Source organism: Anabrus simplex, chromosome 4 (genome assembly GCF_040414725.1).
Source record: "Anabrus simplex isolate iqAnaSimp1 chromosome 4, ASM4041472v1, whole genome shotgun sequence".
Lineage (NCBI taxonomy): Eukaryota > Metazoa > Arthropoda > Insecta > Orthoptera > Tettigoniidae > Anabrus > Anabrus simplex.
In genome coordinates this window covers 26,843,480-26,857,196 of record NC_090268.1, presented here as the reverse complement: position 1 = coordinate 26,857,196, position 13,717 = coordinate 26,843,480, and the positions used below count along the sequence as shown (strand labels likewise).

Below are 13,717 nucleotides of genomic sequence, written 5' to 3'. Positions count from 1 at the left end.
AAATCAAGAAAGCACACTGCGTAGCCAACTCGCTCGGCACGAAAAAAATCTATACCGCGTAGCTAACTCGTTCATCACACTGCTAAGACGCTTAGTAATTGTGAATACACTCATACGAAAATCAAGAAAGCACACTGCGTAGCCAACTCGCTCGGCTCACTCGCTTAGTAATTGCAACACACACGGATAAGAATGTTCCGAGATACTTACATGTTTTTTAAGGGGGGTGAAAGATCATAAATTATATGTACACACATGTTGTCTCCTCCAAGTTGTAAGATGAAATAGACGCAGTACTGCGAGTTTCCACTCTAGCTGGCGAACGGAAGTAGCATGATATCTCAGCAAAAAATAAAAATACGCGTGAGCTTGCAAGTCAGACACAATGATGGATACCGCGATTCAAATCCTGGTAACTTATGCCGTCGGGAAGGGCATCCGGCTAGATCATGTAATGATGATCGCACAGGTCCCACGCCTAGCATTTACAGCTTCCAGTTCGAACCCGCTATCATCCGAAGTAGCGAGAATGATTGAAGAGTGTTTTAGTGTGATTCATTTGTTAGATGGAGGCGTTAAGCTGCCTTCTTCGGTAGGAGTAGGCTATGTCGGGATATCGATTTAAAATCCTAGTCAGGAAGGGCAGCCGGTCGTAAAACTATGGTGTGAGGCGGGGTGTGCAAAAAGCTAGCAATAAGTAAGGGCTGTTGATGGGGACGTTAAACCTTGTGCAGACTCCTTCGAAAATTATTTTTTGAGTACAAGTGTGTTGATGCTGATTCATTTGTCGGATGGAGGCAATAAGCCTTGTGCAGGCTTTTTCAGTGGAGTAGGCTATGTATCGGTACCGGGATATCTAGTTATAAAACCCGCTACAACAAATTTATCGCGTATACTGCGATTTAAAATCCTAGTCAGGAAGGGCAGCCGGTCGTATAAAACTATGGTGTGAGGCGGGGTGTGCAAAAACGCCAGCATTAAGTAAGGGCTGTTGATAGGAGGCGTTAAAAAATGTGCAAGTTCCTTCACCAGGAGAAGCCTACATGCCGGTACCGTGCAGGTTCTTTCGATAGGAGTAGGCACTGTGTGTGTTTTAACCTCTCCGTACAATCATGATATTTTACGTTAGGAACTTACATAGGCTAAATGCTACACATTCCGTGTAAGAGGTTAGATACTACCAGTTTTGCGTTAGGAAGGGCAACTCAACAAATTCTTGCGATTTAAAATCCTAGTCAGGAAGGGCAGCCGGTCGTATAAAACTATGGTGTGAGGCGGGGTGTGCAAAAAAAAAAGCCAGCATTAAGTAAGGGCTGTTGATAGGAGGCGTTAAACTATGTGCAGGCTCCTTCACCAGGAGAAGCCTACATGCCGGTACCGTGCAGGTTCTTTCGATAGGAGTAGGCACTGTGTGTGTTTTAACCTCTCCGTACAATCATGATATTTTACGTTAGGAACTTACATAGGCTAAATGCTACACATTCCGTGGCAGAGCCGGGAATCGAACTCGGACCTCCGGGGGTAGCAGCTAATCACACCACAGAGGAGGACAATTTCAGAATATTTTACAACCTTAATTGGTACTGTGTTTTAAGAGCTTACACTCAGCTAAGAAGACGTTCGCGAGTTACAAGTAGCTTATCAGTGTCCTCGCTCAAGGTTGAGCCGGAAGATACGTGTACAATTTCAGCTAACACACGCATTCCGCTGCTCGCTCAGAATGACTGTGCCGATACTTCAAGGACTGTAGAACAAACCCATAGCCTACAGTATGCATGCCTCTCACCCGGTAGTCTCGGGTTCGATTCTCTTGGGAATAAAATGTGTTTAAATCGCATGAATTTGTTGAGTTGTCCTTCCTAACGTAAAACTAGCAGTATCTAACCTCATACACTATAGTTTTTTAACCGGTTGCACTTCCTGACAACTCGGATTAAGAATCTGTTTTGTTTTAAGACTAGTTGTCCTTCCTGACGCAAAACTGGTAGTATCTAAGCTCTTACATCATACGCTATTGTTGTTAACCGGCTGCCCTTCCTGACGTCAAAGAACTCGGATTAAGAATCTGTCGAGAATCGGGGATTTACAGCTAGATGCTCACCGGATGCCCTTCCCGACGGCATAAGTTACCAGGATTTGAATCGCGGTATCCATCATTGTGTCTGACTTGCAAGCTCACGCGTATTTTTATTTTTTGCTGAGATTTCATGCTACTTCCGTTCGCCAGCTAGAGTGGAAACTCGCAGTACTGCGTCTATTTCATCTTACAACTTGGAGGAGACAACATGTGTGTACATATAATTTATGATCTTTCACCCCCCTTAAAAAACATGTAAGTATCTCGGAACATTCTTATCCGTGTGTGTTGCAATTACTAAGCGAGTGAGCCGAGCGAGTTGGCTACGCAGTGTGCTTTCTTGATTTTCGTATGAGTGTATTCACAATTACTAAGCGTCTTAGCAGTGTGATGAACGAGTTAGCTACGCGGTATAGATTTTTTTCGTGCCGAGCGAGTTGGCTACGCAGTGTGCTTTCTTGATTTTCGTATGAGTGTATTCACAATTACTAAGCGTCTTAGCAGTGTGATGAACGAGTTAGCTACGCGGTATAGATTTTTTATTTTTATTTTCGTACTAAGCAAATCATTTGAAGTGTTAGGTATGCGATATGTGCACAGTGTGTTTTTAGCTATGCGATATGTGCACAGTGTGTATGTTAATCATTGAAGTTGTACTGAACACATCAAACAATGTTCGATTCTAGGCTTGCTATGTATAAATCTAAACAAAGGTATCCCCTAACATGTTGTATCGGATCACATGTAACGACATCGAGTGCAGTGTTCGATTCTAGTCTTGTTAGTTTCAATCTAAACAAAGGTATCCCCTAACATGTTGTACAGTGTTCGGTTCTTAGGATAAAGGTATCCCCTAACATGTTGTATCGGGTCACATGTAACGACATCGAGTACAGCGTTCGATTCTACTTATGTAGTGTTCTGAAAACAGCAGACAATGTTTTAATCACATGTTGAAGTTAACGACATCGAGTACAGTGTTCGATTCTACTTATTTTGTGTTCTGAACACATCAATCAATGTTCTGATCACATGTTGTACTGGCTGTCTCATAAGGAGCTATGTATAGCCGCCATCTTGCATCCGCCATCTTGCGCAAGCATCCTTAGGGCGTCTCTAGCCATGGATCCTTGAGCCGCCTCATAAGAGCAACCACCATCTCGCGCAAGCATCCCTCATAAGGAGCCTTGTATAACCGCCATCTTGCGCAAGCATCCCAAGGGCGTCTATGTATAGCGATCATCTTGCATGAGCACCTTTAAGGAGTCATGTATAGCTACCATCTTGTGCAATTAGCGTCGAGAGATGGCTGCTGTAGAATTTTTCTTTTTAAAATTATCCGCTACCACATAGAGTGTAGCACTGAGGTTTGCGATGTAAGATGCTGGATGACAGCTGCGCGTGAGTTTGTAAAGCATGTGGAATTTGCCGCCACCACATAGATGGCAGCACGGTGCTCAAAGATGGCGGATGACAGCTAACAGAACTTTTCAAATTACCCGCTACTACAGAGAGCAGCACGGTGCTCAAAGATAGCGGATGACAGCTAACGAAATTGCCCGCTACTACGTGCTTAAGGTAGTAGTCATAAAGAGGGCAGCACGGTGTTTAAAGATGGCGGATGGCAGCTAACGAAATTACCCCGCATGAGGGCAGCACGGTGCTCTGTTGATTAAAGATGTCGGATGACAGCTAACGAAATTGCCCGCAGCATAGTGCTCTGTTGGTTAAAGATGGCGGGTGACAGCCGTCAAAAAGAGCATGTGGCTTTGTTTCCAAACAAGAGCACGTGGAATTTGCCGCCACAACAAAGAGGGCAGCACTGTACTCTGTTGCTTAAAGATGGCTGTCAAAAAAAAAGCGCGTGGGTTTGTAAAGCATGTAGAATTTGCCGCCACCACATAGAGGGTAGCACGGTGCTCAAAGATAGCTGCTGTCAAAAAGCATTTTTCAAATTATCCGCCGCCACATTTCAAAGGTATCTAGCTAAAGATGGCAGCACGGTGATTAAAGATGGCGGATGATAGCTAACAGAACTTTTCAAATTGCCCGCTACTACGTGCTTAAGGTAGTAGCCATAAAGAGGGCAGCACGGTGTTCTGTAGATTAAAGATGGCGGATGACAACCGACGAAGTTGCTCGCAGCACGGTGCTCAAAGATGGCGGATGACAGCTGCACATGGCTTTGTTTCCAAACAAGAGCACGTGGAATTTGCCGCCACCACATAGAGGGCAGCACTGTTCTCTCTGGATTAAAGATGGCGGATGACAGCTGTCAGAAAAGCATATAGGTTTGTAAAGCATGTGGAATTTACCGCCACCACATAGATGGCAGCACGGTGATTAAAGATGGCGGATGACAGCTGTCAGAAAAGCACATAGGTTTGTAAAGCACATGGAATTTACCGCCACCACATAGAGTGCAGCACTGTTCTCTCTGGATTAAAGATGGCGGATGACAGCTAACGAAATTGCCCGCATGATAGCAGCACGGTGCTCAAAGATGGCGGATGACAGCTGTCAAAAAAAGCACGTGAATTTGTTTCCAAACAAGAGCACGTGGAATTTACCGCCACTACATAGAGTGCGGCACTGAGGTTGGCGATGCAAGATGGCGGATGACAACTGTCAAAGGTAAGTAGCTAAAGAGGGCAGCACGGTGATTAAAGATGGTGGATGACAGCTGCACGTAGCTTTGTTTCCAAACAAGAGCACATGGAATTTGCCGCCACTACATAGAGCGCAGCACTGAGGTTTCGGATGCAAGATGGCGGATAACGTACCACATTTCAAAGGTAAGTAGCTAAAGAGGGCAGCACGATGCTCAAAGATGGTGGATGACAGCTGCACGTGGCTTTGTTTCCAAACAAGAGCACATGGAATTTGCCGCCACTACATAGAGCGCAGCACTGAGGTTTCGGATGCAAGATGGCGGATAACGTACCACATTTCAAAGGTAAGTAGCTAAAGAGGGCAGCACGATGCTCAAAGATGGTGGATGACAGCTGCACGTGGCTTTGTTTATCTCACGCTAGTGAGGTTAAGTTGGTAGCACTAAGGTTTAGACCCGTCAAGATGGCAGCACTGCCGATGACAGGTGACGAATTTTGCAGCTACTGCGATATAGAGGGCAGCACAGTGCTTTGTGGTTTAAAGATGGCGGATGACAGCTGTCAAAAAAGCACGTGGCTGTCAAAAAGCACGTGGCTTTGTTTACCTCGCGCTAGTTAGGTTAAGTTGGCACTACTGAGGTTTAGGCCCGTCAAGATGGCAGTACTGAGGTTAGCGATGCGTTGTTGTCTGTCAAAAAGCACGTGGCTTTGTTTACAAATCTGTCAAAAAGCACGTGGCTGTCAAAAAGCACGTGGCTTTGTTTACCTCATGCTAGTTAGGTTAAGTTGGCACTACTGAGGTTTAGGCCCGTCAAGATGGCAGTACTGAGGTTAGCGATGCGTTGTTGTCTGTCAAAAAGCACGTGGCTTTGTTTACAAATCTGTCAAAAAGCACGTGGCTGTCAAAAAACACGTGGCTTTGTTTACCTCATGCTAGTTAGGTTAAGTTGGCACTACTGAGGTTTAGGCCCGTCAAGATGGCAGTACTGAGGTTAGCGATGCGTTGTTGTCTGTCAAAAAGCACGTGGCTTTGTTTACAAATCTGTCAAAAAGCACGTGGCTGTCAAAAAGCACGTGGCTTTGTTTACCTCATGCTAGTTAGGTTAAGTTGGCACTACTGAGGTTTAGGCCCGTCAAGATGGCAGTACTGAGGTTAGCGATGCGTTGTTGTCGATGACAGCTGTCAAAAAGCACGTGGCTTTGTTTACAAATTCAAATTTCGCGCTAGTTAGGTTAAGTTGGCAGTACTGTCGCGCTAGTTAGGTTAAGTTGGCAGTACTGGAAGCGGCCACTGGCTGAGGTGGAGGTGGCCACTGGGAGCCGGAGGTGGCGGTGGCGGCCGAATCCCTGTATTATACTACTTGTAACTAATTGTGTGCAACAATCGTGCAATACGGCATTTGTGGTTTGAGAGGAACAGTTAACAAGTAAAGAAAGATTTACAGTGATGCTGGGAGCTAATATGACGGGAACCGAAAAACAAACTTCTAATGATCGGAAAACTGGTGAACCTCGTTTCTCGGGTGTGAATTAATTACCGTTCACGTACGAAAGCAACCCCCGAAGTCGCGGATGACAAGCTCCATTTACGAATCTCGGCTGCGTGGTATTAACGAGAAGTTTCAACGTGAAGGGAGGAAAGGTTAACCGTAATAAACAGAAGACACTAACGGATTTTTTCCAAAGGTGTTAACCGAGGCGTGTTTCTTGTTTCACTACGGTATATGCTGCATCCTGCCTTCAGAAAAGTTATTTTAATAAGGGTTATAATTAAAGTGATGCCGTAAAATAGAGTTTGTTTGTAGATTGTTAAGTACTGTTAAAAATAATCTAATCAATATGACCCCTTAGATACATATGATTCAATTGTGCGCTATACATGTTCAAAAACCGGTTTTATCTATATGTTGAAATTTCGATAACTCGAAATAAAATTCAGCTCCCGAGGTGATTCCAGAGATCGAGGGTTCACTGTGTATTAAATAATATTAGTTCTTTACATGTGATGCGGGTCAGTATATCTCCTACAAGATGGTCTCGTACAGCAGCGCACCGATGATTTGCTACATACCTTCAGCTGACATCCTGGTGCAGTGTGAACGTCGTTCCAATTCTCAGTGCAGAATTAAAAATCCTCCAATGAGGCGGGAATCGAACCCAGAGTCCCCGGTTAAGAGCCAGACACGCTTTCCCAACACGGTGGGGCTAACAGAAATGTTTCTATTCGATTAATTTCACTTCACCTTAATATTGTCCGTCTCCATGGTTAAATGGTTAGCGTGCTGGCCTTTGGTCACAGGAGTCTCGGGTTCGATTCCCGGCGGGGTCGAGAATTTTAACCATAATTGGTTTATTTCGCTGACACGGGGCTGGATGTATGTGTCGTCTTCATCACATTTCATCCTCATCAAGATGCGAAGGTCGCCTACGGGAGTCAAATGAAAAGACCTGCATCTGGCGAGCCGAACTTGTCCGCCGTCACTGTCGGCACTGAAATCCATACGCCGTTATGTTATTATTATTATTATTATTATTATTATTATTATTATTATTATTATTATTATTATTATTCGAAGCAGCTCTCATGCTGCCGTAAAGTCTTCATCCTTACGTAACTGCTGCTTCATACATTACTCCGATTTGTTTGTTATATCTATATCTGGGCCTACCACACTTACCGCCTAGGTTGCGCTCCAAATTAAGTGCAAAAAGTCGTGGGTGTGTACCTCTTTTCCTAGGCAAATTTCAGCCAATCGTTCCCCTTCCATCATCTTGATTCAGTATCTCTTCCATTGTAATCCGAACTGCCCAGATCACCTTCTATATCAACACATTTAAAAAAATTCTGTACTTTTTTACTGTATGAAATCCACAACCTTCTTTCCAGTCATTTGACGGATCAGGAATGGAATCAATGAAGCCCCATCTAGCGGCGAAGAGACCAACTGTGCCGGCTGCCGAAGCCTGTCACACTCCTGTGGGGCAATGATTAATAATGACTGACAGATGAAATGAAATGATGTTGGAGAGTGTTGCTGGAATGAAAGATGACAGGGAAACCCACGGAGTACCCAGAGAAAAACCTGTCCCGCCTCCGCTTTGTCCAGCACAAATCGCACATGGAGTGGGTGGGATTTGAACCGCTGGACCAAAAGGTGAGAGGCCGGCATGCTGCCGCCAGAGCCACGGAAGCTACCTCTTTTTACTGTACTGTATATCTGTGCTAATTATTGTCTATGTTTCACTTCCATGTAATACGACTCTCCATACAAAGATCTTCAGAAACATCTAATATACTGTACGTATCTATCGCGAATTTCTTTTCTTAAGAAAGGACTGTAGATGTGTTTGTTCAATTTACATCCTGTACTCTTTCTCCAGGAGCAATATTTCCAGAGCCTCTGCTGACCAGCTCTAATTGTCAAGCGCTGGCCGTCTAAGCTCAAGTTCCCGGGTTTGATCCCAGCTCAGGCCGGTGGTAGTTGAAGGAGTTCAAATACGCCATCCTCGTATAGGTAGATTTATTGGCACATAAATCCTTCGAGAAAAAATTCCGCCACATGAGTGCCTCCCGGAAACCGATAAAATATTTAGCGTGACGTAAGAGCAATAATAATCTTAATCCTCTGCAGAGTGTACTAGAATTATAACAAACTCAAATCTTCTGTGTTTGAACGGTGATTCTTTTGTCTAAATTTCTCTTTGAGCTTCCATACTTCCTGCTGTGTATGAATAAAAAAAAAAGAACAAGGCGAAACTTTCCCCAATCCTTCCTGTTCTTTTATATCATTCGATTTGAATTAATAATCAAATGTATTAGCACATGTTAGTGTGTGTGTGTGGCTCCTATACTTTTCGTCACGCAGTTGCATTTACCTCAGCATGTGGTAGGAATAGCAAGTGGTTAGAAACTTTGTCTTACAGGTTTGTTAATTGTAGTCGCATACAAAGTGGAGCGGTCGTTTACGAAGTGGTACGGACAAAACCTGTGCCCGTATTTCCAGGTAAGGACAACGCGAAGGCATCTCGTTCCAGAGTCAGTCATCCGATACACCTTTTTATCCCATTGTTTCAACTCTACTTTAAAATGAGCACACATGCGATCAGAAAGTTATTTCGCAACATCAGTCAATATCTGGGTACTTACATTTAGATTTCTTTGTTTAGAGATTTCAATCCTCGTCCGGGGAACTGAAGATCTCTCTCTCTCTCTCTCTCTCTCTCTCTCTCTCTCTTCCTAGTCCTCTTGAATAGACACCGCAACAATAACAAAAGTGCGTATCAGACAATTTTCGCATATCGATCAAAGTAGATGAACGCATTAACCGGTGATGTAAGCATTGACGGACTAGGAGGAGAGGTGGGTTCGACTTCCACTATCGGTATTTCTTTCAATACTTTTCTATTAATTGATCAAGATTTAAACTAAGAAAATATTAATAATTAATTTATTAGTTATTGGTTTTTACGTCCCACCAATTACTTTTACGGTTTTCGGAGAAGCCGAGCTGCAGGAATTTAGTCCCTCAGGAGTTCTTTCGTGGCAGTACATCTACCAACAAGAGGCTGGCGTATTTGAGCACCTTCAAATACCACCGGACTGAGCCAGGATCGAACCTGACAAATTTGGGTCAGAAGACCAGCGCCTTAACCATCACAGCAACTCAGACCGGCAGACAGAAAATATTAAGGACGTTTTTATTTGCTAATGGTTTTACGTCGCGCCGACACGGACAGGTCTTATGGCGACGATGGGATAGGAAAGGACTAGGAGTTGGAAGGATGAGGCCGTGGACCTTTTCTTATGACGGTAGCCTCTTCATTTGCTATGATAATAATAATAATAATAATAATAATAATAATAATAATAAACATTAGGAAAAGACGAATGAAATTCTTCGACCATCTGACTAGATTACCAGAAAATCGATGACAAAAAGGATAACAGATTATGTACCCTCGCTTAAGAACTCAACACCCTGACTTAATGAACTTCGAAATGACCTAAAAAACGCAAACGTTAAGTTCAGACATTCTAGAAAGAAACATCTTTAGACACGAGAAGTAAACAACTGAGAAGCTACAACAGAGCAACCGCAACAAAAACAGTACAGACCAAAGTGGTCGGAAGAACGTAAACAAGCCTTGTCGGGAAGAATGAAAGCCTACTGGAACAAAAAGAAGAACCCACAGAAGAACCGATTGAGTTATTTGCTTAACGTCTTCCAATACTGGGAGAATTCGCTAATAATAATAATAATAATAATAATAATACTAATAATAATAATAATAAATTCAACTCTTGATGTAAAGAAAAAATCCTACATTAAACTAAATCAAATTCAATTGAATTGAGTGTTTGTAGAGTGTTGAGAAGAAAACCATGGTCATGTAAAACTGTCAGGCTAGCTGCAAGGATCCCTGTGTAGCGACACGCACTGCTGTTGTCTACTTAGTAGTTACTTCCACTAATTCAGGACCGCGGGACCGAGCCTTCCGTCTATGACATATATCGCCTCTCTTCTCTTCCTCTCTCAGCGGACTTAGATTTGGAAAGTCTAGAGAGGCCTTCATTATACCGTCATTCACAGCCCTGCGTTTTCTTTACCGATATCCTCAAATCTTCGAATGATAAAATAACCTTATTGTTAATAACACAAAGTGACCTATGTTACATTTTACCAGGGAAAGCTACAAAGTCAGCCATCTCGAGCCGATCCTTCATTATTCGCGATCATGCAGGACCATGAACGAACAATGGGGGATTAACGTGTCGAAACTCTCACACTATCCATACTCTCTTTCCCTGTGAAAGATTGCTGGAGCGATCGACTGATTAATGTTCAAGTTTAAGGACTACACTTAGCAAAAACCTCTTGCCTTTCTCGTGCAAACTGGCTTCACTATCCGTTCACTCGTCTCTCACCGTCCAACCCCACATCATTAGGAACAGACCACAACGACCTTCCTAAGCATGCTTCCGCATCGAGGTACAGAGCTAAGCGGCTTATTATATTATATTATATTCTTTGGCTTCCACATTAAACGAGAATATATTGAGTAATGGGAAATACATTAGCGACATTCAGTAATAATCCCCAGACATTGAAATTTGCTTCTCTATATGTTACACGTTACGAACGACTAAATATACATCTGAAGGAAATTAATACACTTGTGAACTGAATGGACTTTCAGGAGAAGTCCACCAGCCATTACTTTACTTTCACAAAGAGAATTTTTAGTGGAACATGTCCACGAGCGGATTACGGGAAGAGGGTGATTTTTGTTCTAGTTAAATGAAATATATTTTCTATTAATATTGTAGGCACAGGAAAGCATTATTACGATTATAGGAAATCAGACCACATCAATAGAACGTGATTATTACCTCTACATATGCATACTGTTCATCGATATATGTACCTTAAACTACTCTGCGGTATTCGGAGACCCGGAGGTGCTCGAATTTTTTGTCCCGAAGGCGTTCTCTTGCGTGTCCGTAAATCTACCGACATGAAACTGGCGTATTTGATAATCTTCAAATATCAGCGGATTGAACTTGGTTCGAAACCACGAACTAGACCTCAAAAAGGTCAGCGCTGTACCGCTTGAGCTAGACCTACAAAGTCCGACTCTAGGAATATTATGGATAATTTCACTAAAATAATGAATAATTCATTTTCGACTATAAATAACCACACTATCAGGAATTAAACAATAGTGCTATTTGCTTTACCCTCCCACTAACTACTTTTACGGTTTTCGGAGACGACGAGGTACCGGAATTTAGTCCCGCAGGAGTTATTTTATGTGCCAGTAAATCTACCGACACGAAGCTGACTAGTTGGGGTCATAAGGGCAGCGCCTCAACCGCCTGAGCCATTCAGCCTGGCTATCAATAATAAGCAAGGATGTTATCAATACACAGCGTAACACGCTGTTTAAGATAAATGAAAAGTAATAGCATAAAAGTAAATTTCATTCGGAAAAACTAAATCAAAATTATAATGAATTTCAGATAGTATTTAAAGTGCAAAATCTCTGAACTGGTTGAGCAGTATCATTACTATCTGCTCGCCAACTTTGTCACTTCCGAATCCCAGCCAATGTGTGCAAAACTTCTGAAGTAGAAGTCGTGTTACTGTGATTCGGATTCCACATAAAACTAGAGGTCCTGTGACTATGATCATGATGTCGAAGTCACGTAAATCCGAAAGCACCACTGTTTCCTTACATCTGTACATCGCCGAAGATTAACGGATAATAAAATATTTACCAGATTCGGGTTAATGGACACTCAAAGAGAATACACAAACGCCCTAAATTTATGGGAGCCAAAGAATGGAGTTTGTACATTAAAACTACATAGTCAATAAAACGAACCTGTTGTCCTGATCGTTTTCATTTCCTTCGATCATATAAATGAAGTTCAGAAACGCTCGAGAAAATATAAACACATATCCAATTGTAATCTATCAATATCCACCACTGATATGCATTACGCTAGCGGCTAAGTGGCAGATATCCTGCCAATGGTATACCCAGTCTTTTTCTTAAATGATTACAATGAAGTCTGAGATTTATCAAGTATCTCCCTTGGTAAATTATTCTTATCTCTAATTCATTTTCATATAACAGTGTCTCAATTTGTCCTACTATTTAATTCCAACTGTATCTTCAGATTATATTCTTTCCCACTTCGGAAAACTCCATTCAAGCTTATACGGCTACTCATATCACAGTAAAATGGTTCGCAATATTCCACTTCGTCCAGTTGTTTTGTCTTCCCAGCAGAAATTTGTAATATTTTCTTAACACTATTACCTTGTCAGAAATCGCCCAGAACAAATCGTGCTACTTTCCTCTATATCTTTTCCAGTTCTAGAATCAAGTAATCCTGGCGAGAGTCCCATATGTTAGAACCATAATCTAATCGGGTCTTACCAGCGACAATACAAACCCTCAATAACGCTCTGATTATTCACAGTGAAAAACAAGATTAGGCACTGGATAGGATATTCGATGGTTACTTGGTTCCAGTTTCCAAATCTCGATGGTCCGAACGTGAGAATGGTGTGTGAAATTTTTCACTTAATATGTCAAATACTTGGCTGTCGTAAGCACTCATATCACTGATTAAAGACGCACCAAGTGAAACATTGATGAAAATTATGCCACTGCGCTAGATACAGTTAAGCTGTGTCCAGGAAACAGAAAACAATGTATCCAGAGAAAGACTTAACTACAAAGTATGGTCTGCGCTAACAATTGTAAAAGACGCTAAATTTTCGTTGTATGAACACTATTTTCCGTTAGGATAGTATTACGATCATTTTTAACGTAGAGCAATGTAAGTAATGAAAGTGGGACTGTTGCCAGTCAAGTCACCTATTTCAGAATTCTAAAACAAAGGAGTTTTGCCATTTAGCAGAAAGGTTCTTCCGCCCAGAACAGTTGTCAGACGAACACTATGAGGGACAGTGCCGATTAAAGCCACCGTTCTTTGAGAGTTATTCTATCCTGGCCAAAGCAACCTATCACATAATTAGACTAATTTAATAAAATATTCTACCGTCTAGGAGGAAGGCTTCTTTCGGTCGGAACAGCAGTCCGACGCACAATACTAGTAGACACCACCGGTTAGGCTTCATTGTTTAAGGAAGGAACCAACCACTCTGTTTCACTGATCACACACTAATGCTGGATCGAGCAATCGTCAACACTTTTCATAGTCGCGCTGCTCGCTCAAGTTGCGTCATACAGGCTATTGCGCTGGGCCCATTGGCCGAGGCCAGGCCACGGGAAGAGGGAGGGAGGAAACCAATGTCGACTCCAATTACGCACGTGCCAGTGTTTACTAACAATCGCGATGCAGAAGATTACGCCGGTGATGATCAATGCTTCGGGCTGACTACAAAAAAATAAACATAACAAGTGTATGTCGTAAATACATGGATTTACTTAATACAGGATGAAGCAGTATTTTAGAAACATAGGGCATGACTTTGCTGGCAAGACCTAAAGT

The 13,717-nt window shown here is 42.5% G+C and overlaps 1 protein-coding gene across 3 annotated transcripts in view; it reads right to left on the bottom strand.

Moving 5' to 3' along the window:
- LpR1 (Lipophorin receptor 1) overlaps positions 1–13,393 on the bottom strand; it is a 138,629-nt gene extending 125,236 nt beyond the window's left edge. For all 3 annotated transcript variants that reach the window (XM_067145022.2, XM_067145021.2, XM_067145023.2), the window contains exon 1: positions 13,265–13,393. In XM_067145022.2, coding sequence (XP_067001123.2) covers positions 13,265–13,343 — 79 coding nt within the window. In that variant the 5' untranslated portion in view covers positions 13,344–13,393. The remainder of the gene's footprint in view (positions 1–13,264) is intronic.
- Positions 13,394–13,717: the final 324 nt, after the last annotated feature.